The 25,496-nt window shown below is 41.2% G+C and overlaps 1 protein-coding gene across 2 annotated transcripts in view; it reads right to left on the bottom strand.

Annotated features, from left to right (window-relative positions):
• gspt1l (G1 to S phase transition 1, like) overlaps nt 1–25,294 on the bottom strand; it is a 43,962-nt gene extending 18,668 nt beyond the window's left edge. The window contains exons 1-6 of one of the 2 annotated variants that reach the window (XM_061712630.1): nt 24,322–25,289; nt 19,746–19,790; nt 5,274–5,516; nt 2,630–2,663; nt 2,476–2,553; nt 2,067–2,247 (exon numbers count right to left, since the gene is read on the bottom strand). In XM_061712630.1, coding sequence (XP_061568614.1) covers nt 2,067–2,247; nt 2,476–2,553; nt 2,630–2,663; nt 5,274–5,516; nt 19,746–19,790; nt 24,322–24,511 — 771 coding nt within the window. In that variant the 5' untranslated portion in view covers nt 24,512–25,289. Of the gene's footprint in view, nt 1–2,066; nt 2,248–2,475; nt 2,554–2,629; nt 2,664–5,273; nt 5,517–19,745; nt 19,791–24,321 lie in introns of both variants that reach the window. The other variant, XM_061712631.1, reaches the window with a different exon arrangement.
• Between the last annotated feature and the right edge of the window lie 202 nt (nt 25,295–25,496).

Here is a 25,496-nt window from a genome sequence, read left to right as displayed (position 1 = left end):
TATGACCTAAACCCAATTGAACATATCTGGAGAGATTTGAAAATGACTGTCCACCAACATTCAAACCTGATAGAACTGCAGAGGATCTCCAAATCCAGGTGGGAAAAACTTAATTCTGCATCATTCCCAAAAAGATTCATGGCTCATAAGGGTGCTTCCACTCAATACTGAGCAAGTGGTCTGAATAGTTAAGACCATGTGATATTTCAGTTTCTTTTTTAATAAATTAGCAAAGATTTGTTTTTTTCTGTCAAGATGGATGCAACTTTTTTGGATTTTAGCAAATGGCTGCTATGAAACAAAGAGGGAAAATTTTCAAGGGGTCTGAATACTTTCCATACCCACTGTATACAGGGGTAGGGGGTTTAGTTGGTATAGCATCGGCCGATGAACCTGAAGGTAAGTGGTTTGAGTCGTAGTTCAAGTCCAAGACACTGAATCTCCAGTTGCTCCCGGTTGTCAGGCCAGCGCCGTTGTGTGGCAGCTCCGCTAACAACCGGTGTGTGAATGGGTGTGTATATGTATGCGCACACACACACACACACACACACACACACACACACACACACACACACACACACACACACACACACACACACACACACACACACACACACACACACACACACACACACACACACACACACACACACACACACACACACACACACACACACACACACACACACACACACACACACACACACACACACACACTTTTCGCGACCAATAGGCGCATATAAACGTCTTATTTTTTTCCAAAATGTGCTGCACGCCCAATGACAAAGTGCGGCCAGTGTGTTATTGTAAGGCGGACGTAATTGAGGCCACCATGAGAACGTTAAAGGGAGAAGTATGGGCACGTGATTTGCAGACGTAGTTATTAAGGCAAATGAAAAGGGCTGGATGGATGAAGATATGAAAGAGTGGCTGAGGCAGGTCTATGTACGGCGACCTGGTGGTTTTTTCCACGCATCACCATCGCTGTTGATCTGTGACTCTATGGTGCCCATCTCACAGCTGATGTGAAACAAATGAACGCTGCGCTTGCTGTTATTCCGGGAGGTGTCAGGACTCGGCTGTTGGGCTTCATCCGCAGCCCGATCGCGCTGAGACCAGGAGAAAAGCTAGAGAGTATGGCTACTGTTATTTAAAATGAATAAACAGTAACCATACTCTCTAACGTTGCCAGGACGAACTCGCGACGAGCTGTTGGCAGTCCCTCTATTTAGTGTTCAGAGCGCCGGAGTGCGCGCGACTCTCCTGGACTCAGCCCGTCCGGTTTCATCCGCAGCCCGATCACACTGAGATCGGCGACGGGCACGAGATTGTCTTAGCGCGATCGGGCTGCGGATGAAGCCCGGCGGGCTGAGTCCTGACAGGAGGTCTGACAAAGGAACTCCAACCGCTGGACGTCAATGTGAACCGGCTGTTCAAAGTGAGGCTGCGAGCAGCGTGGGAGCGATGGATGACTGAGGGGGAACACAGTTTCACAAAGAGTGGAAGGAAGGCAGCGCCGGGCAAGTTACGCCACCGTTTGCGGACGGATTGTACATGAGTGGGCTAACGTGTCTGCTGGGACTGTTGTTCAAGCTTTCGCAAAAGCCGGCATCATTTCCGAGGGGCCGCACGGCACAGAAAGTGACTGACAGTGAAGAAAGTGGAACTGGCATAGTTGATTTAGCACAGCTGTTTAATGCAGAAACGGAGGATGAGGATTTCGATGGGTTTGATTAATGCAATAACGATTGTAATAAAGACTTGAATAAGACACAATCAAACTCAGTTTTGCTCCCGCTCTATTTTTAAATACGCACACTTGTATGTGTGTTTAAGGCAGCGCGCCATTTGTGTGTGTAGATGGTGCCTTTTCGTTCGGTGCTCCATGTGTGTGTTTTATATACAGAAATGACACAAAAGTGAGTCTGCGCCTTTCCACACGGCGTGCCGTATGGTCGCGAAAATACGGTAAGTGTAAGCCATTTACCATTTAGTATATGCACATACGTATAAAGTATATGCTACATACATACACAAAGTATATACATACAACTTCCTCTACTTACCAGAACAGCCAAGTCTGCTTGTGATGCACCTCCAATCATGTTTGGCACAAAGCTTTTGTGGCCTGGAGCATCTAGGATAGTAAAGTGCTTTTTGTCTGTCTCAAAGTATGCTCGGCCCACCTCCACAGTCTTTCCTTTGTCCCTTTCCTCTTGATTAGTGTCCAAAGCCCAAGACAAATACCTAAGAACAAAGAACACGAGTTATCTTTGACTTGATTACTGAAAAACCTTTAAGCCTATTGTACACCATGGTTAAATAACATTGATATGGATGAACGCACAACGATGTGGTTTCTTATCACATTAAGTGAATGAGTTAGTTCATGAGTGAGTGAGCAAATCAACCAGCACTTATTCTGCATTTAACATTTTCCAGGACCTAGACAAGGACAGCAACTGGCCCACATACCAGGTTTCTCGATTCTTTTCCTTTGCTTCCCTCTCGTATTTTTCTAAGGTCCTTTTGTCTACCATGCCTGTAAGATACCTGTTAGAGAGCAACATGACATCAAAATTATGATTTCAGTAACATTTTATCTCAATGATAAACACCCAATACTTACATAATTTGTCCCCCAATGGTGGACTTTCCAGCATCTGGGGAAATGCACAATGAATCAGATTAGATGAGATTTACCTTTGTCATTGTTAAGGCGGCAACTAACGACTAGTCAGATAGTTGATCAGTCATCGACTATTGAAATGATTAGTCGACTAATCAGACTAGGAATCTCACAATTAAATGGCTCATTTAGCTCTCAAATCAATTTTGCATGAGGTTGTTTAAATAATGTGCTAATTCAAAATAAAAAAATAAAGATGGAGACTTCATTCAAAAATACATCTTTTAATGAACTTTGCTGCCAGTCGCTGCCATATTGTTTAGTTGGTGCTGTACTAATTACGCATGCAATTCTCTGCAGCGGTAGGAAGGAAGAAGATGCCTCACTAGGGGTGTAACGGTACATGTATTTGTATTTAACCGTTCGGTATAGCGTGTTTGGTTCGGAACGGAGGCGTACCGAACAAGTTTCCACACGGACATATTAAGTAGAGGGCCGCACGTTGTGGAGCAGAGCGCTGCTGCAGTTGCGCTCACATCGAGAAACAACAAGCAACAGTTGTAGCCGACGTCATGGCTAATGCCGCTAGTATTGGCAATAACCCGTGCTTATTAATCACAAAACACAGGTTAAACATCATGACCAAATCCGCTCCGACCCGGTGCGTCAGTATCAGCGCAGACAGACGGCAGCTTCGCCTGAATTATGGTTCCGCGTTAAATCGACGGCGTAGGGTCGCGGTGCGGTGTGCGTCGCCGCGAACCCTACGCCGTCGGCTCTGCGTTGGTGTGACGCGGAACCATAAATCAGCCACCCGGAGCAAGTGCTTGCTGGGTTGATGTTGATCCAGGACCAAACTTGTTAAGGAGCATCAAACTCACTCTTATCTACGCGGAAATAACGCTAAAACATAAAGAAGGCGTCCCAAAGTGTGACCTATGACGAAATAGGAAAATTAAGATGTGTACGCTATATGTGTAGGCTGTTCCCACTGTTCCCTTCAGTTCTGCAGCGCAGCTTGAAACCCCGCCCACCCCCGCCCCGCTGCAGGCACTGACGTTTTATGTGTGAATGCACCAAACGGCGAGATGCTGGCGTCGGGACGCCTGTGACGCTTTCAGTGTGAACGCAGGGTTATAAATGTTATTTAATCTGAGCAACAACTTTAAACTGTTCAGTGTTGCATTTGTTAAATTTTGCACATTTGATGTAGAAAAGATTTGTTTTTAAGATTTAAGATTTTGTTGTTTATAAATCTGAGCCTTATAAATGTTATTTAATCTGAGCAACAACTTTAAACTGTTCAGTGTTGCAACTGTTCAATTTTGCACATCAGGGAGATATATTTTTTGTCTGAGCCAATGTTATTTTGTGTGTGTGTAATAAACAACTAGCACGTTTATATTTTGCATTTTGTTTTCTTACTGTACCGAAAATGAACCGAACCGTGACCTCCAAACCGAGGTACGTACCGAACCGAGATTTTTGTGTACCGTTACACCCCTATGCCTCACCCTTTACTTTTTTTTTGCCAACAGTAAATAATTAAATTTGCTGGCGACTATTTTTATTACCACTTTGTCGACGTTAACTAATCATTGCACGTGTAAAATACAAGGCAACAAAACGCAGTTAAGATATAGGCTATGTTCAATAAATAGATGATTGTTGGTGCACTGCTTTGCTGTTCAGACTTCAGTACATGCTAGATTATAATCTGGAGACTTGAAGTCACTGTGGTGTTCACACTAGATTACAGAGTAGCGATTGAAATTCAGCCAACTGCTCTTCAATCACATTTTGTCAGCGAAACACGTGAGAAATGAGGCATAACAATGCAAAAGAAACAAAAAGACAAACAAGTTATTTCTTTTAAATACGTTGGGAAGAAATTAACAGTGTTTGTACTATGATTTGTTCAGAGCAGGGAAGACGAAAGTCAGGACAAAGAAAATGTATTAATTATTCTACAGATGGAAGACAAATTTCCAACTAATGGGGACAAGATCTAGTACCTAATTGGTAACTGAAGGACGCAGCCCTTTTCATCAGCATCAGTGGTCCGAATGTACAGTTTAAATGTGATTTAAGTTATTCTTCTGCTGCTCAATGGTTTTAGCAATTTATTTGGTTCAATGCGGTCTTAAAAAAAATAAAAATATCCAAGTAATGTCCAGATGCATTGTATATGTGCAGCTGGTGAAAGACTGCTGTCAAAATGGTGCAGACTAATGTCTAAAAACTAGTGCCTACATTTTACCGATATTGGTGCAGAAAACTAGCTTTGACCCTGGATAACAGGACCAGCAGAAAACATTCAAAAGCACCTAAACTGTAGAATCAGGCCATCAACCAGTTTTTGGTAAGTAGAGGTGCCGAGTACTGCACATCGATCCAAATTAATCTTTAAAATTGGGTAAGTTCATGTCCGTTCATTTTTTTTTCATTGGCATTTGAACTAAGTGACCCTTAGTATGATTACCCCTTATTATCAAATTTAGTTTTTGTCATTCATTTAGTGTTTCAAGACCAACAACACATTTTAAGACCAGCAATGCTACCAAGCTTGCAGGTGAATATTGGCTTCGGTGTAACATATTTCTTAAAGATTCCTCTAGAAAACACCAACAGAACTGACACTGACCTACATGTCCTATGAACACAACATTAATGTGTTCTTTCTTAGGGGCATCTGGTTGTACAGATGGAACTTTTGGCACTAGCATTTCTTCATCCTCCTCCGTCATCTCTTGACCCGTCTCTTCCGTGGTAGTGGACTCCCCCGGCCCGGGGTCCTGGCCTCCCGGCTCCTCCTCACTTGGTTCTGTACCCTTTTGATCCCACGGCTCTTCTGTTGCCATCTCCATGTCACCATTCTCAACGGGAACTGCACATTCAGAAACAATGCACATTAGTCTCTTTCTCATACTCACTTTTAAATCACCAAAACAATACTTGATTTTGATGTTTTCTCTCACAAAAAATGCAATTTTATCAAATACTTGCCCTGAACTATCAATTTAAAGTGTCAACAACAACAAAAACCTTCCTGATGTGTCCACAACAAGCTTACAATGCTCCTGCCACACTTTGGGTGCGTCCCAATACTCCCCCTCGCCCTCCTTTTCTTCCCTAACCCTAACTTTTGCGCGTTCCCGTGAAGGTAGTGGTGTCCCAATTCCTCTTTTCACCTAGGGGGAGGGGGCATAACGAGGGCTAGGGGCTGAGAATAGCCCCTTCAAATCGAGGGATTTCAGATGCTGACTTGGCGAGCGAGGGGGTATGAAAAAAAGAGGCTCTGCGTCGATTTGACTCGCCGACCGAAGGCAAACAGGCAGACTGGTCTCAGAGAAATAATCCTGTGACTCGTCAGATTTGTTTTGGATGTTTCTGATATAATAGTCTTCAGAAACCACAAAGTAATCCAGCTGTTATCTGGGTAATTTACACACTTTCAGATAAAGTTGCGGAAGATCACGCCAGAATAAAGGGATTTATGGTTCCGCGTTACACCAACGCAGATCCTACGGCGGAGGTTACGCAACCTACGCCGTAGGCTCTGCGTCGATTTAACGCGGACCCAAGCTCCGGACCCGGCAGACAGAAATCTCTAAATTTCGGAGCAAATTTCTTAACAGGCGTAGCTACAACTGTTAGATTTCATCTATTAAACCAACATATTCCTAAATGATTTATTTCAGCCGGCGTGATTCTCAACAGAGCTGCGTCCCGGGAGAGAGTGTCTCTCCCGGGGCTGACGGAGCAGCTTGAGCCGGCGGACACGTCTGTTCTCGGGCTGTGAGCTGAGGCTGCTCCCCGGGGGCGGCGGCTCTTCTCATCTCCGAAAACATCGGGTCAAATTTCTTAACAGGCGTTATTTGGATAAACTGAGCCCCGGTTGGGGATCTTAAGGTTACCATTATACCTGAAAAAATATTAAAACTTAATAAAGTGCCATATTAACAGCGCTACAGCTGAAATTAAAACAGCTTTGGGCTCTCAGCTTCCTGTTCAGGTAAGGGATGAAAACGAGGGGTAGGGGGAGAATTGGGACAGGCACCTGGGCCAAGTGCCCTAGATCTCAAGTGCCCTAAAATCTCCCCCTTCTTTTTTAGGGCTTAGGGAAGAAAAGAAGTGCGAGTGGAGAAAAGAAGGGCGAGTGAAGGAGAATTGGGATTGGGCCTTTTTTTTACTATGTTGACATTTCCACATTTCTTTAGTCATTCTAGCAAATTTGTAGATTAGGTAGAATAACAGCAAAACTAAAATAACCTAATACTGACCACAATGTTGGCAGAGCAACTATTTAATGTTGGACTTGCTGGCAAGTTGATGTAATGTTTTCAATTGGAAATATTTCACCATCAGTTCTGACAACCGTGCATAAATGTACTTTCACTTATATACACACACACACACACACACACACACACAAAAAAGCCACGACTTCCAATTTTTTTTTTTTTTTTTTTAATAAAAACAAAAAACTGTTCTTTATCACCACACACCTCAAACTGGATTCATGGTCAACCTCTTGACATTTTGAGAAACTCACCTCCCGCTAAATTTAGACCAATGAGTGTTTAAAGTGATAACGTAAATATCCTGGTAAATGTGAAATGGCAAGAATGACACAAATATGAGCAGAGCATTCAGTTGTGTTGCAGTTAAACACTAAACCAGTGTTTCTCAATCCTGGTCCTCGTGGGCCCCTGTCCTGCATGTTTAAGATGTTTCCTGCTTCAACACACCGTGACACCAGTACCTGTGTCATCAACATTGCTGTGCAGACCTTGGTGACAAGCTAATGAGGACTATTAATTAGAATCAGGTGTGTTGGTGCAGGGAAACATCTAAAACATTCAGGACAGGGGTCTATGAGGACCAGGATTGAGAAACACTGAGAACACAGAGCTTCAAAGAACAATCAGCTGGGTGGACATGTTCAGATTTATGGCTGTATTTGTGGATAAAGAAAATATATATAAAAAAAAAGGTAAATATAAAGTTGATTTATTTAAAAAAGAAAAAGAGCTATGACTTGCACACAACCAGTGTTGAAATGACTGAAGCTACTAATGCATTAAAATTGTTTGCACTTCAAACATTGGTCTCCCTGAGATCTCCAGGTAACATCCATGCAACACCACATCAGTCCCTCTAGTTTTGGGGATTTTGCAATTGGATATTAACGCAAAACAAGTTAGTTGTAAACAAGCATTGTTGCCGTGTAAAACAGTATTCCTCTCTTCTTTGTGAGAGCAGGAGGAAAGCACCTTGAGGTACTGACTTGTTTCACTTAAACTTCTCAGAAATATACAGTACAGACCAAAAGTTTGGACACACTTCCCCATTTGTTTGAATGAAAAAGTGCCCTCTGTTAATGTAAACATTTCAAAGCTGTTCAGGTCATGGGTTACGTCAGCACAGGCTGACAGTTTTTTAAAGAAAAGAAATTGTGCTTCTAATCTGTCATATTTTTCTTTCTATATGTAGATTTAGATGGGTTTTAATTAAAAAAAAGTATTGTAAATTTTATAGAATACGTCCACAACATCGGGGATGTTGATTGAGAAAACTCACAAAACGAATCATGAAATCCTGGAGGGATTGATAAACACACGATCCTTGACACAGCTCGACTAGACTAACACCCACAATTATTTCTACTAATTGTTAGGTTTAAGGAAAAAACATTTAACATTTAAATCTAACCCCTCATATTTTATTTGGGGATAATGTTTTTGGAAAATTTAAAACCTGTCTACTGAAGGTTTTTTTTTTTTTTTTCAACATCTTAAAAACCTGTAAAAATTAACTTAAAAATATCCGGTAGGACCGTCAGCTTCTAAAGTGGGGTAGTTTGGGTTGGAAGAGGCTCCAAGGTTTTCTTTGGGGTGAACCATCATCATTGGGATGGGGGGGGGGGGGGGGGGGGCATATATTAAGATATAGAACACAGTAAGCATCACTTTTTTTTTTTATGAATTCAACACAAATATATTGACTCGTCAAACATTTACACCCCCATTTCACGCATCTGTTTTATTTGTTATTTTAGTTAGGTAAAAGTGCTTAAACCCACACTGATTTGTTCCTGTTCCTCTGCTGCTTAATGGCCAACAGTCGTTTCATGGTGTGTTACATCATAACCTTTTATGGATTTTTATTCATAATATTCTTAGCCTACTTTCACCTCTGCTGTTCTTTCTCAATTTGATTTTCAATTGGGCTCCGAGCCTTTTCTTCACAGCCATCTTGTTGCACTTTCATTCCTGATAAATTAACCACATTTTCTAACATTCTGCCATATCAATATTATATGCCCAATTTTATCAGATGTCACAATTTACCTTGTAAAGTCAACAATGTTAGACACATCTGTAATTCAGGGAGTTGTTGATTCAGGAAAGGCGGAGAAGCAGTGTAAGCGTGTTTGCAAACTGTGTATGGCCAAGAATAAGGGCCAAAATTAAGACTGTTGCACAAGCGGAGGTGTCACAACTTCGTTACAGGAGGCTATATCCAATCACAATTGATTTGATTACTGATAGGCCTGCACCAGTAACTGAGCGACTGGCGCTGGCAACTGAGAAGACGGTTGCTCACGTTACTTGGCCAGTAATTTTGGTGTCGAACCCAGTAACTCATGGGATTGCATACCGTCTCTGACGGGTTAGCATTGGAGAGGTTATCCCTCCTAGGCTGGTCCCTCCCTGCAGTCCACGACTGTCTTCAAGTTTGGACTAGCTGTGTGTTTATAGTGAGAAGCTGGCAGCTTTTGTGCCAAACACACACGACAATAAACAAGAAAAAAAAGTGTGTTCTTTAACTTTAGTGTTTCTTGCACTTAAAAACTTTTGGCAGCGTAGTTGATGAATGTCCTCAATATTGAATTATATTCTTCTCAATGGTACTCTATATCAGGGGTTCTTAACCTTTCTGACCTTGGGGCCCAATTTTTTCAGTACAGAGTGGCCCGGGGCCCATTAAATATTAACACTGTATAGCAGGGGTATTCAACTAAAACTTTAAGAGGTCCATTTAGAGAAAATTTACTCAAGCGAAGGTCCAAAACATCATATATATATTAGGAATGGGCGATATTTTACCGTTCACGATATACAGTCAAAAAAATTCCCCACAGTAAGAATTTGTCATCTCACGGTAAAAACGATAAACTCCCCTTGATGACGTTTTTGTGTAAAGCTGATTTATGGTTCTGCGTTAAATCCACGCACAACGTACGTGAAGGAAGGAAGGAAATGAGAGAGAGAGAGAGAGAGAGAGAGAGAGAGAGAAAAAGAAAGACAGACAGACAGACAGACAGAAAGATAGATAGATAGATCTGAGAGCGAGGAGTCATTACAGTTTTGCAGTACAGGTGTTTAATTGGTTTAATTTAATTAATTTAATTTTTTTTAAATCATTTAATTGGTTTTTATCAATTCAATTAATTGGTGTAGTTTAGTAGCATTTAGTATTCTTTTAGAGCAGTGATTTGGGGGCTCCAAAGACTGAATGTGGTGATAGATTTATAGTTACAAAGGTGGAGTTGAATTGGTATTTTTTTTTTTTTAAATCATAATTTTTACCGTTATCGGGATAAATGCCAGAAATTATCGTGATACATTTTTTAGTCCATACCGCCCATCTCTAATGTATGTATGTATATATATATATATATATGTATATGCGTGTGTGTATATATTCAAGTAGCCTCACAGTTGTATCAACATCTGCATCTGCCAGATATAAATATATGATATTAAAAAAAAGTACATATTTGCCACTTAACATGTGTAACTTGAATTACACATATTTTTTTCTCTTAAAAATAAAATACATTTTATTTTCAAATGCTATCTTATTTTATTTCTCTACCAGCAGTTTGAATTTCCCCTTGTCTTTGTTAATTGTCTCAACACATTTTTATAATAAATGAATATAAACATTGGTGAGCCTGGAACGATATCTAGTTTTAATTATGTTCATTGTAGAGAAAGCTGCCTCACAGCTGTATCTGGACCCAAACATGGGCAGAGTGTTTTAAAATGGTCAGCTTATTTTCTGTGACTTCAGTTCAGACTTGAGTGAATATGTTTGATGAAAAACTTTGTTTTGTTTCAGTGGCGTTTCACTTTCGCACTTTGAACGCCACGGTCCCTGAACGTATGAGACACTGGTTTTGTCCCAGTGGGAAGACTGAACCAGGATGAATCTGTCCATTCCGGGTTGAACTTCCCTTTCCACCTGTTACGCTTCTAATCTCTGTATATAGAGTCAAGCTAATTACCGTATTTTGACGACCATACAGCGCGCCATGTGGAAAGGCGCACCCTCAGTTTTGTGTGTTTCATTTCTGTATTTAAAAACACACACATGGCGCGCCGACCGGAAAGGCGCCGTCTACACACACGCACAAGCATACAAGTGTGCATATTTAAAATAGAGCGGGAACAAAACACTTAGTTTGATTGTACTTTATTTAATATATTACATTAATCAGTTGTTAGACCTCAGTGCGTCAGGTTTCCTCCGAGCCTGATCAGCTGAGACAGGGAGAACTGATCAGCTGCGACGGGCAGGAGCCCGCAGCTCTGGCTGCGGAGCAGTCACTTTCTGATGCTTTTTCGAAAGCCCGACCAACAATCCAGTCCAGCAGACACGTCAGCCCTGCATCTACATGTACAATCCTTCAGCAGTAACGACGGAGCCGCCGCCCGGGCGGCACCGACCTCCCCGGCCGCGGGGACGCGTCAGGATAAATGATCACGCCGCGCTCGCTCGCTCTGGGCGCAGACCCAAGTAATCGATCCCTGATCCTAGCGGATCTAAACGTACTCTGTGCAAAATGAAGGATTTTCTCTGTAAATACACGCCATTTCTCTTACTATTACACGTACAGCTAGCTGAGAGTCGTCTTCTCCTCATTTGGCCGGGAGTTGCTATGCAGTCCCGCGGCCCACACGTACAAAACTGAATTATTTTTGCGGCCCACTAGGTGGCGCTCGCGGCCCAAGTGTGGGCCGCGGCCCTATGGTTAAGAATCACTGCTCTATATTTTATTCAAAGTCAAGAACCCCTAACTGGAAATATTTATCAGGAAAGTGAACCCCGTCTTCCCCTTTGTAAAACCCTGAAAAGTTGTTTAAGGCTCACTGAAGAAAACTGATCATTTCTAGAGGACCGATACCTAAACTTGAAGTGAACCACAGCAGTGAAATTGACGTTCAAATGGTCACATGGTCACTTTGAATGCTGATTTATGCAATGTATAGGTCAGTATTTATAAAACAATAATGGTCCTGCTCAGGAGCCAGTTTCCCTGGTCAAGAACAGCTCTTAAAGCTGGGATATACTTGCTGCTGGTGCCTGCGTTCACGTCCATTTGAGTGCACCACCAACCGGCGGTGACTGATAGGGGGCAGTAAGCAGAGCAACAGTTGGAAAAGTGATTAAACATTTAGTAGTAGAGTTAGTAGCAGTAGCAGATTAGAACAACAAACAAGTTAACATGACAATATTGGATGATGTAGGAGATTATAACTTGCTTTGGTTGTGATCAGGGGCGGAGCAGGGGTCCCAGCCTAGGGGGGCGAAGCATTCTAGATGGGCCCTTGTGGCCTAAACATCCCCGTTAAAACATAATCGCTAAAAAAATGCAACAGATCAGCACCTCTGACACACAACCACAGCAGCATGCGACACAGTCAGAACCATTCACATGAGGTTTCAGCACCATGGATTTTGTCATTATGTCAAACCTAATGCAGACTTTAAGATATACTGTAAGTATCAAACTGGAAATAAAAATCAAATGACATCCAGTGATGTCTACGGAGGCTCATTTCTGCCAGTAAAAGTAAAAAAGATGAAATCTTAGCCTTAAAAATAAAAATATCCCCACGGTAAGTCATAATTATGACATAAAAAGTCATAATTTCAACTTATCTCATAATTATGACTTTCTATCTCATAATTTCGACTTTCCATCTCATAATTTCGACTTTTTATCTCATAATTATGACTTATCGTGGGGATATTTTTATTTTTAAGGCTAAGTTTTCATCTTAGCCATAGATGTCGGATTCGCCGAGTAGCACAATTCAGACACACGTGTTCAACCTACAGGACAACAGTTTACAATGTGCAACGACATGTATTTAACACAATGACCGAGCGACACAGCGGTCAAAAGGCAACAAACAATATAGGAAAGGCCATATATTCAGCGTCATGACAATGTTATCAGAAATCATTAATATTGTGACAGCTTACCAATGATGGTTTTATCCAGCGGTGGGCAGAGAACCACAACAAAACATATTTCCATCTGGGGGGGGTGTACACATTTAACGATCAGCCGGTTCTTCATCGCCGCAAACCTATCAATCACTTTGCTCTCATCAATGGTGATGTCCCTCTGGATTGAGAGCAAGGTGAGGTTTGAGGCCTCATTCATGCAGCCCGGAGATAGTTTTTAATCATTTCAGCTGCTGAAACTCAGCATGACTTTCCTGCTTCAAGGCTCCACTTCTGATGCGACAACTGGCTAAAGGCTGATTTATGGTTCCGCGTTACACCAACGCAGAGCCTATGGTGTAGGCCAGTGTTTCTCAATCCTGGTCCTCGAGTACCACTGCCCTGCATGTTTTAGATGTTACCCTGCTTCAGCACACCGTGATACAAGTACCTGTGTCATCAACAGAACTGTGCAGACCTTGGTGACAAGCTAATTAGGACCTTTGATTAGAATCAGGTGTGTTGGTGCAGGGAAACATCTAAAACATGCAGGGCAGTGGTACTCGAGGACCAGGATTGAGAAACACTGGTGTAGGCTACGCGGCGACGCGCACCCTACGGCGTAGGCTCTGCGTTGGTGTAATGCCGAACCATAAATCAGGGTTAAAAGTAAACAGACAACATGTGCGCATGTACCCGTGCATGACAGGCAGACACACAAGGGGAAAAGGGACTATTTCTTTCATTTTTTAAACAACTTTATCCTTATGAACGCAATTGTTATATAGTCCAACTTCCTTCTTTTATTCAGAACACTTTTTTTTTTTTTCCTCTTCGGCGTGGGCCCCCACGGAGCAGTGGCAGGGCTCCAGACTAACTTTTTTCACTAGGAGCACAGTAGCCCCTAACTGAAAATTTTTAGGGGCACAATCAGAAATTTTAGGAGCGCACATCGTTTATCGACACGCTAACCAAATGTTTACATTTCTACTACATTTCAGTGTATTAGTAATACGTATTTCATAATAGATTAATGAATTACCACAATGTGCTGTTTCAAATGCAGTGTTACATTTTATTGTGCATTTTTAAAGATGCCGCAACATAAAGTAAACTGACAGCACCATTGCTGTCATATATATAAAAAAAACATACATTCACATGATAAAAAAGTGCTTGGTAACAAAGTGCTTAGTAACCTTTCAGCCATGAATGTAACTGTTAAACACAGTACTTAACAAATGTACAAATATTGGGGGTACTGGCCAATAACATTTCCCTACTTGTGTCTTTACTAAAACCCTGAACTTACACCAGTCGACCAAATTCACTGCCTTCACTCAAATAACTAAGGATCTTACCAAGAAATATTCTTATGTCTAACCTAAAAATGCCATTACACCTGACAACACACATCACTTAAAAGGTTAGGTGTTTTTCCCACGTGTTAAAATTTAACTTTCATTTGTGTCAAGCAAATTTTAAGCAGTGTTCAAAATAAAATTATGAGACCTGCTGTATTGGAGCACATTTTCTTTTAGTTAAAACTGTAGCGGGGACAGATGTTTAGAGAAACCTATGTATGTACCGGGTGAAGGCTGATTTATGGTTCCGCGTTACAACAACGCAGAGCTCTGCGTCGATTTAAGGCGGAACCATAAATCAGGCTTTAGAGGGGGGACATATCGGAGAACAACCAGAAGAATATAGAGTGGATTAAAAATAAAAGTTAAGCACTGAGCTACATGTGTCTCCCGTCTGGGCCATTGCAGACTCATGTCCTGAGCATGATGTTACTAAAACCAAACATACCCGCCGCCTCTTGCTTCTAACTTTATGTGCGCGCCGCGGCGGCAGCGAGTTGTGTCGCATTAAATGTCGTCCGGGCGTAATACCTGCTTTGAGCTGGTGAAATTAAACGAAAAAAATAAATAAATAAATAGATCCCCCAACTCATTCCCTTTCACACTCATTGGCCTGCAAAATATGGGGGTTCATTGAGGCACTCCTTCCACGTTTAACGTGTAAAAAAAAAAAAAAAAAAAAAAACACTGGCGAATTTACTGGTCGCACGTGTGCGAGTGGACATGAAATTCAGTCGCACATACTCAAATTTTGGTCGCAAAATGCGAGCATTTGGTCGCAGTCTGGAGCCCTGAGTGGGCCCGGGGCGGCCGCCCCCCCCGCCTGCTCCGCTAGTGGTTGTGATCTCGGCAAAGGAAACGGCGCCAGCGACCACCGCGTCGTCACTTGTGGCCAGACCGTGACCAGCCGGTGCCAGACCGTGACCAGCCGGTGCCAGACCGTGACCAGCCGGTGCCAGACCGTGACCAGCCGGTGCCAGACCGTGACCAGCCGGTGCCAGACCGTGACCAGCCGGTGCCAGACCGGGGCCAGCCGGTGCCAGACCGGGGCCAGCCGGTGCCAGACCGGGGCCAGACCGGGACCAGCCGGTGCCAGACCGGGACCAGCCGGTGCCAGACCGGGACCAGCCGGTATCACACCAGCTGGTATCAGACCGGGACCAGGGCCACTCTCAGCCAGAGCCAGAACAGCAGGTCGCTACGCGTTCAGTGTCGTTTTGAGAACGTGCACGTCGACGCGTCAAATGAAGGCAGGATATGCATGGCGGCCGTGATGCGTACGCGGTCCGAACTGCAAGTATATCTCAGGCATTACGGCTGTCATAATGACAGGGTGTCTACAGGTTTGACCAAGTTAAATTTAAGATGTTTTAATACCATTTTCAAACAGAATTTAAGACAAATTAAAGCTGCAACAGCGTTGATCGGGCCTTCCTTCCAGGTCCCCCCAAAAAGAGAATATTCAAAATACGATAAATGTACATTAACAAAAAAACTTAACTGGCTGAAAAGTTGGCTTAACATTGTTTGGTAGAACATTGTTAACCAAAATTGAATCATTATCCAGGTTAATCTATCCAGCATACTCTCTTGCAATCCCACCAAGGATTATAAAAGAAATGAATAGAATAAATTGTAATTTCATATGGAAAAATAAACATCACTATTAGGGATGCACCGATCCGATATTTGGCATCTGTATCGGCATCAATATTGAAAAAAAAACCTCTAGATCGGGTATCTGTAACAATGGGCCGATCCATAGGAACAGATCCCTTACGCGAATAACATATGGATTTCATTGTGATTGGATGAACGAAACAGTAATTACAGCACATAATTTGATGAAAAAAGTATACCTGACCAAAAGGTGGTGCTACGGAGTTCATCCAAGATTGTCATATCCACTTGTTCAGAATGGAAGCATGATTAAATGTACAGATTTTGGGTCAAATTGGACAAAGTATTTGCAATTTAGAACAACTTTTATATTCATGGCGAGACACCGAAATTTGACTACCTCTAACGGTGACGCCCTTTGACAAAAAGTTACAGTTTTCACTGTCAGTCATCGTCAATGTCTTACCTATTATGTGACCAGCTTTGAGATCAATACACTCATCTCGCTTGGAGCACAGATGCATACTAGAAGACATGACAATTCCTGTTGCCAACAGGTGGCGCTACAACCGATCCTGAATAATCCACCATAGATGTCTTCAGGCTCCGTCTACAATCGTGCACATACGTTTTCGACCACATCAAATCATGTATTGCTGGGTTACAGCCAATTGATGTTTCATGGCGAGCCTTAAAAATGACCTCAAACTTCGCCGGATCACTACGGCCAAGCCGTCTTGTAAAAACTTAAGCTTCGCAATTTAGCCAGGGCTCCAGACTGCGACCAAATGCTCGCATTTTGCGACCAAAATTTGAGTATGTGCGACTGAATTTCATGTCCACTCGCACACGTGCGACCAGTAAATTTGCCAGTGTTTTTTTTTTTTTTTTTTTTTTTTTTTTTTTTTTTTTTTTTTACACGTTTAACGTGGAAGGAGTGCCTCATTGAACCCCCATATTTGCAGGCCAATGAGTGTGAAAGGGAATGAGTTGGGGGATCTATTTATTTATTTATTTATTATTTTTTTTTTTTTGTTTAATTTCACCAGCTCAAAGCAGGTATTACGCCCGGACCATATTTAATGCGACACAACTCGCTGCCGCCGCGGCGCGCACATAAAGTTAGAAGAAAGAGGCGGCGGGTATGTTTGGTTTTAGTAACATCATGCTCAGGCAATGAGTCTGCAATGGCCCAGACGGGAGACACATGTAGCTCAGTGCTTAACTTTTATTTTTAATCCACTCTATATTCTTCTGGTTGTTCTCCGATATGTCCCCCCTCTAAAGCCTGATTTATGGTTCCGCCTTAAATCGACGCAGAGCTCTGCGTTGTTGTAACGCGGAACCATAAATCAGCCTTCACTCGGTACATACATAGGTTTCTCTAAACATCTGTCCCCGCTACAGTTTTAACTAAAAGAAAGTGTGCTCCAATACAGCAGGTCTCATAATTTTATTTTGAACACTGCTTAAAATTTGCTTGACACAAATGAAAGTTAAATTTTAACACGTGGGGAAAACACCTAACCTTTTAAGTGATGTGTGTTATCAGGTGTAATGGCATTTTTAGGTTAGAAATAAGAATATTTTTTGGTAAGATCCTTAGTTATTTGAGTGAAGGCAGTGAATTTGGTCAACTGGTGTAAGTTCAGGGTTTTAGTAAAGACACAAGTAGGGAAATGTTATTGGCCAGTACCCCCAATATTTGTACATTTGTTAAGTACTGTGTTTAACAGTTAAATTCATGGCTGAAAGGTTACTAAGCACTTTGTTACCAAGCACTTTTTTTATCATGTGAATGTATGTTTTTTTTATATATATAATGACAGCAATGGTGCTGTCAGTTTACTTTATGTTGCGGCATCTTTAAAAATGCACAATAAAATGTAACACTGCATTTGAAACAGCACATCGTGGTAATTCATTAATCTATTATGAAATACGTATTACTAATACACTGAAATGTAGTAGAAATGTAAACATTTGGTTAGCGTGTCGATAAACGATGTGCGCTCCTAAAATTTCTGATTGTGCCCCTAAAAATTTTCAGTTAGGGGCTACTGTGCTCCTAGTGAAAAAAGTTAGTCTGGAGCCCTGTTAGCGTCGGCCATGTGTCTAGATTGTACAAACCAAGTTGTGAGCCAATCCGATAAAATCTTTAGGAGGAGTTCGTTAAAATACGAGGCCTGGAAATGACCAGAATTCATGAAAAATGACACTTTCTGTTCAAAATGCCGGACTTCCTGTGTAACTTAGAGCATGTGTCCAAGAGACTTTTTTGTAGATCTTTGTCTGATACAATAGAAACGTAAAGTTCATTGCTGTAAGTCAAACCATATTGTGGGGCGCGTCAAAAAACATAAAATAGGTTGCGCTATGGAGCCCATTCTTGTTGACCCATGCCTGTCGCCCATAAAATACGTAATTTTTCGCGACTACTGAAGCGTGTGCAAAATTTGGTGAGTTTTCGAGCATGTTAAGGCCTCCAAAAAGGCAATTAATTTCTCGGAAGAATAATAAACACCCCAGATACAATAGGGTCCTCGCACCTTCAGTGCTCGGGCCCTAAAAAGACAGTCATACACTTTGAACCCAACTTGAAGCACTAAGTTGCCTCAAAACTCTCACTCACATAATACAATACTATGACTCTCATGCACACAATACTATCTCACTCACAATACTCTTCTCCGTTAGCAGTGCAATAGACATTATTTTGAGGCTGGCATTGGCGGGCTGTAGCAAAAGCTATGTGTTTTCCCCTCTGCATACGAGACTCCACTGCTATGATCCCCATTGTGCCCAAATTAAAACGTTTACAGCAAACCACACAGTAGCCTCGCTGTCATCTTTGGGCACAGCTTTCAGCCACCACGAGACACTGGAATTTTCGAGCCATTTGTCGCTAAATTTACATTTATGCTATTTACATATTTGCTTGCCTTGTCTTGAGACTACGGCGACTAAGAAATCCAGCGCCGAGGTCAAAGTTGCCTGATCTGGCTGACAGGTTCCAGCCCAAACGCGATATAAAACCCGTTGAAATAATGAAAAACCAGCCCGAATAATACACTCTATGTTAAAACCATAAATAAATGAGTTATATATTTCAAGTCATAAGCAAATGAAGATTCACAACACCAATAAATAGCCAAAAAAGTTTATTGTGTAAGTTTCTACTTTTCTCTGCCATAATGGAAACCTTTTTGTTAATAATTTCTCCTAAACATTTTGTAAAAGCCAGGAAAAGCGGCTCAAATTTTATCAACCTGCCCAGCCAACAGTCAAATGAAGCCCAATTGGGAGGAAACTTGCTCAATCTGGCCACACTGACTGAGGCGTTTGTCAAGCAAGCACGTGTCTTAACAACTGGTAAACAGATTTAGAACCTCTGCAGGAGATTCTCCTCAAAACCATTAAATACACTTTTCCTTTTCAAAGTGTAAGAAAACTTTAATGAGAGGATAAATTCCCTCTTAAATTGAAATTCAAAATGAATACCCTTGGATTGAGATTTAAGACTAACAGATTCAAAATTAAGAAATGTAAAAAGGCCTTATTTTAGGAAAATGGAATGCAATAATTTTTAAGGACCACCCTGTAATGATCAAAGTTAGCCCAAAAGGCAACACTGAACTGGTCTTAGAATAAAAATTAATAATGTGTTCGAGTAATTAGATTAGATAGTCCTTTATTCATCTCTCAGTGGAGAAATTCACGAATTACTATAAGGCAGCAATCATGTAAACAAAGAGGCGCGTCTTTAACAGGACAACCACGATCCCAAATGGCTTTAATGGCAGAGCTGCACCCTGTAGCCTGTTAATCCTGTTGTGTTCAGATCAAGTCTGCTTAAACCACAACACTGAGGGGGACTTGATACATACCTGTGCTTTCTGATGCATCCATGGTTGAATTTTTTTCACTGGCAACTGAAAGAAAAACAATGGATGAGTTCAAATGTAAACCATTTTCTAAGCTGGCTCCATGAAACATTAGGGGTGTAACAATATATCGTGCCACGAAATTTTGCGATACAACAACGTCAATACGTGCCGTGGAAGTGACAAACTGTATCGCGATATTGGGTTATTAATATTAATCTATTGTGTTGACTAGTAACGCGCATCCGACCGCGCCTCGACCCGCGGACCAAAATCTTCCACTGCTCAGAAGAAACTAGTACCGTTTTGGTCCCGATCACGGAACTCTTGCAGGGTTTTGAGCTCTGAACCTTTACTTATGCAAGGCTGGTGTAGAGTTAAGCCTTACCTTATTAAATTAAACCTTTTTGGGGTGGTGAGTAGGATAAACACGGGGACAACTTCTGCTGAGTTCCAGTGTACTTTAATGTCCCTCAACAGTGTAGGATTTTAGAACATCAACACAGCACCTAGTGCCGTACTGTGGCGTATCACTCCGCCCAATCTAAAACAGACTAATCACTACAGACAGGGCTGTACGCTTACTTTTTTGAATGGTAGCACTGGGACTAGCAAGTTAAAAATTTTAGTAGCACAAATAAAAATTTACTAGCACACCCGGGTGGACAGTTAGTAGGGGTGTAACGATAAACTAATCTCACGATACACGATACTGAGGTCACGATAACGATACGATATTATAGCAGTATTTTTTTTAACAACCTTGAATGAGGAACATATGACTGGAAAAAATGGTCTTTTATTTGAAAGACACAAAATACAAAACAATACTGTGCGTTTGCCCTATTGTTACAGTTTGTAATGCTTTATAACGGTTTAAGTTTTAAAGAGAAAGCCAGGCCAACCATTTTCCACAAACTGAACTAAAAGTAAATGTCAGGTTTGCATTATGCATCTTCAGTTTCATACAAGTAAAATGTATTTTGCCACAAACTGAATAGTTTCTCTCATGTATGATTTGACTTTTTTATTTTCCAGAAATTTAACAAATAAAATTAAATAAATAAAAGTAAATAAATACATACAATTTTACATCATAAAAAAGATTTATTTATGCTCACCTTATAAGTGTAAGAGGAGATTTATTTTTGTTAAGGTTATTTTGGTAATTCAGGGTTCATTATTTTATAAATATATTCTTTATATTCTGATGTAAATCAGGGACTATAATGACACTAGTCAGTTTATCTGTAGTTGTTAATATGTTTTAGATTGGGCGGAGTGATACAGCACTAGCTGCTGTGTTGATGTTCTAAAATCCTACGCTGTTGAGCGGACAGTAAAGTACTCTCAAACTCAGCAGAAGTTGTGCTCTGTTTATCCTACTCACGACCCGAAAAAGGTTTAATTTAATAAGATAAGGCTTAACTCTACACCAGACTTAAAAGTTCAGAGCTCAAAACCCCGCTAGAGTCCCGTGATCGGGACCGCAAAAAGGTATTACTTTCTTCTGAGCGGAGTAAGATTTTGGTCCGCGTGTCGAGGCGCAGTCGCCACGCGCGGTCGGATCATGGATGTATTAATAGCCTTTCCACACGGCGCCCCGGCCGTATGGTCGTGAAAATACGGTATTTATATATGAAATGTCAGAATAGGTAATTTTTTTGACGACACCCCGGTTGAGAAAGGCTGATGTAGGTCAAGAGACATTCATATTGATTTTCACACTTTTTTTAACATGACCCCAGCGCAACTCACTCGCATAAATGCGAGTGGATACATATTTCTCTTCGCACCGGCTGATTTTTATTCGAAAATGCGATGAAAATTGTCGCACTGTACCGCCCTGACAGATAAACTGACTAGTGTCATTATAGTCCCTGATTTACATCAGAATATAAAGAATATATTTATAAAATAATGAACCCTGAATTACCAAAATAACCTTCTTAACGAAAATAAATCTCCTCTTACACTTATAAGGTGAGCATGAATCAATCTTTTTTATGATGTAAAATTGTATGTATTTATTTACTTTTATTTAAGTTGTTAAATTTCTGGAAAAGAAAAGTCATACGTACATAGACATACGGTATCATTTCATAAGAGAGGTTGTAAATGGGGGAAATGTGATTTTGGAGTATTGTCCCACAGACAAAATGATTGCAGATGTGTTAACCAAACCTGTAACCAAGTTAAAGTTAAAGAACTTTGCCAGATACATGTTTGGTGCTCCAAGTGAGTAATGTCCATCACACTGTTAAGTTGTGAATATGTTTATTTTTCTTCATTTATTTTTGATGAAGCCAGTAAGCAAAGGACGAGTGGGGGTGTAAAGTATTAGGTGTAAAGTATTAGGTGTAATACGTCCTTTCCCATTCTGTCTATGTACTGTGAATATATTGTTCCCTTGTATTAGGGGTATTACGGTAGCTCTGCCTCAGCGCACTGCCGGCGCGTTCTTTCATTCTGCATATTTCCTGCATGTGAGCAGCAGCAAATAAATAAGCCAGCAAAGCTAAATGTGTACCGAGTCAGACTACTACTTCATATTCCACGCAGGGAGCTGCTGAGCATTAGAACTCGATGCTTTACAGAAACTATTCCAGTCATATGTTCCTCATTCAAGGTTGTTAAAAAAATACTGCTATAATATCGTATTGTTATCGTGACCTCAATATCGTATTGTGAGATTGGTGTATCGTTACACCCCTAATGAAAAAATGAAAAATGAAAAAAACGTGTATGCTGTGTCCCAATAGTGGCTTCCAAGAGGTCACCTCACGATTAGCCCATAAGACGACAGGTTTTTGCTGACAACCATGACCAAACTTAGGAGCACAAGCTTACATTTGACAGCATTGTTCATTTGCAATCATGACAAGCTAAATAATAGCAGCAAATAGATGTCAGCGAACTTAAAGCACAACTTTCTAGTCTGCCTTCAGCAGTGACATACTTGTGCCAAACTTGACCAAGAGCGTCAGAACATCAACGTCACAGAAAATGTGTCACCGCTTACGCGTTTCCCATGTTGTTTGTGGTAGACTATAACAATCCAGATGTCTACAAGTACCTTGTTTTCTCTTTAAGTTATTACTTATCATGTTCCCTTTCACACTGAGGGACACTCGTCCTCAGTTGAAACCACACCAGCTAACTACCTGCAGTGGTAGCAGGATAAGGCCAATTGTTGAAACATGTGCTCAGGTTAATCACTTCCTTAGTTGCTATAAACATGCTTAAGGACATTAGTTCAAAGTCTGTAGCACCAAACATGTCACAAACGGCGTGAAGTTTGTTTGTGTTTTCATGACATGAGGTGTATAATCCAGGTGCCATAAAGTAAAAATCCAGTCCAGTAGTTGTTTCAACCAATCACTAAACCAGCTCCTCAGCAGGTAGATGTTAGGTTGTTAGTGAAAACCCCTGTTTTAAATGTACAGGCTGATCAAGAAACATGGCAGCGTTTTTACTTTATGGCACCTGGATTATACAACTCTTTAACGTGCTTTAATGTTGTTGTTTTTTTTTACAAAATAAAAAATAGTTTTGAATCAATCTTAAATTAAGACCAATTTTGAAATGGGGTCAGTCTCAAAGCACGATTAGTCAAATAATTTTCTTTACATTAAGCTGATATTTGCTCATTAAAATATATACCTGTGGATCAGCCAGTACATTTAAAACAGGGGTTTTCACTAACAACCTGCCATCTACCTGCAGAGGAGCTGGTTTAGTGATTGGTTGGAACAACTGCGGGACAGTATTTATTATTACAGTATTTATTATTTGTATATATGCCAACAAGTACCACATTTGTTTATTTACTGCCTAAAGAGCGAAATAATCGGAGTCAAATTCCTTGTTGGACAATGTTTGAACCTGGTCAATAAAGATGATTCTGACAGGATTTTTTACTTTATACAGGGTTCCTACACATTTTTCAAGGTCAAATTCAAGCACTTTCAAGAGTAATTTTCAAAATCTTCAAGCACCTTATCGCTGGGGTAAAATATCTACAGGAGTAATATATATATATATATATATATATATATATATATATATATATATATATATATATATATATATACACAATTTTTTTCCGATCTTTATCACAATTATGTACACTGTATCGTAATGTAAACAACTAGTTATGTTTCATCTTACTGATTTTATTTCTCCTTGTAATAACTAAACTATACAGTCTGATCCCAATTTTGTAAAAGACAGGAGTTATAATTTCAAGCATTTTCAAGCACTTAAACAAAAATTCAAGCACTTTTCAGGCCTTGAAAACACAACATTGAAATCCAAGCACTTTCCAGGATTCCCAGCCCCCGCAGGAGCGCTGGGGATCAGGCCAGTAGTTGAAACATGTGCTCGGGTTAATCACTTCCTTAGTTGCTACAACAATGCTTAATGGCATTAGTTCAAAGTCTGTAGCACCAAACATGTCACAAAACCCTAACAAACCTCCCGCCAGCAGGTCGGTGTGGAGTTTGTGAGTGTTTTAGTGCCATGTGTCTCCAGCCCAGCTGGCCGGCGGCTAGGCTAACTAGCTCCCCCCGGGACTCACCGGCAGGTTCCGGCTGCCCCGGCTCTGCCCGCGCCGCTAACGTCGGGACGAACTCCACCGCGTGGACGTTGGGCACAAACGGTTTGGCGTTGACGTTGAGGTTGGTGAAGGCGGACTCCAGCTGTGCCCCCGCCGGGGCCTCGTCGTCCTCCTGCTCCCACGAATCCGGGGCAGTGTCTCTCAGGTCCATCGTGGCTCGCTAGGTTTTACCTTAATGAGATTGCAGCTACGCAAGTATTCGTCCCTGCGTGAATGTTCGCTAGCAGCCCGGTGTTAGGGTCACTTCTTCCGAGTGGTTAGAACAACCTCAAGTCGAAGAGAAATGTTTTTTTCCCCAGTTGAGCAGAAAAGCAGCATGTAATTCCTGTCGGCGGTGAAGCCTGAGAGGATGTTCGACTCAGCACTCCCGTCCTCGTGAGCTTCGTCCCCTTCAGTCTACGTAAGTCCCGCAGGGAATGCTGGGTAATGGAGTTTTCTTCACATGAAAACGTTTGCTCAGGAACAATAATGATGATGGTAAGAAAACTACATCTCCCGAAACCAAACAAGATACGTTTTCCCAAACCTACAGATTTAAATTGTATTAACAGTCTACGTTATCTACATTGTTAACAGTCTACCTTATCTACATTGATAATTATTTTAATTTACTTTAATCTCAGGTCCCGTGACAGTGTTAATATTTTTGACAATTACTTTTTACAATACAAGATGGTGCATGGTAGTTTCACAGGGACCCCTGAATATTTTTATTTGATCTACTCATATGCATAAAATTATTATAAGATTGCGAGTCGTAACCCACTACAGCAGTATAAATCTGTCAACAAGATGGACTGGTTAATATTCAGTCTTTTACCCATTTCCTTTCATCATTTTACATATGACAGTGAATGAGCTGAGTTTTTTTAATGTTTTTTTTTTATACTGGTAGCGAGGAAAACGCGACCGTATCACATGGTCGTGTTTGCTGGATGGAGCAGTAGACGATGACGTGTCTACAGAGCAGCAGTAACAGCACTATAAGGACAACACGTGCAGGGCTTTCATTAAACGCTCAGGATTTACACTGAAGTAATTACAAACAACCAAAAATGTTGTTATAAGTTATTCATAAGCATCTTCAAATTATTTATTTGAGCACGAAATTAGACCTATCGACGTCCCATGGTACT

The sequence above is a fragment of the Cololabis saira genome, chromosome 21 (assembly GCF_033807715.1).
Source record: "Cololabis saira isolate AMF1-May2022 chromosome 21, fColSai1.1, whole genome shotgun sequence".
Taxonomy (NCBI): Eukaryota; Metazoa; Chordata; class Actinopteri; order Beloniformes; family Belonidae; genus Cololabis; species Cololabis saira.
This window is presented reverse-complemented; position numbering and strand designations above follow the sequence as displayed.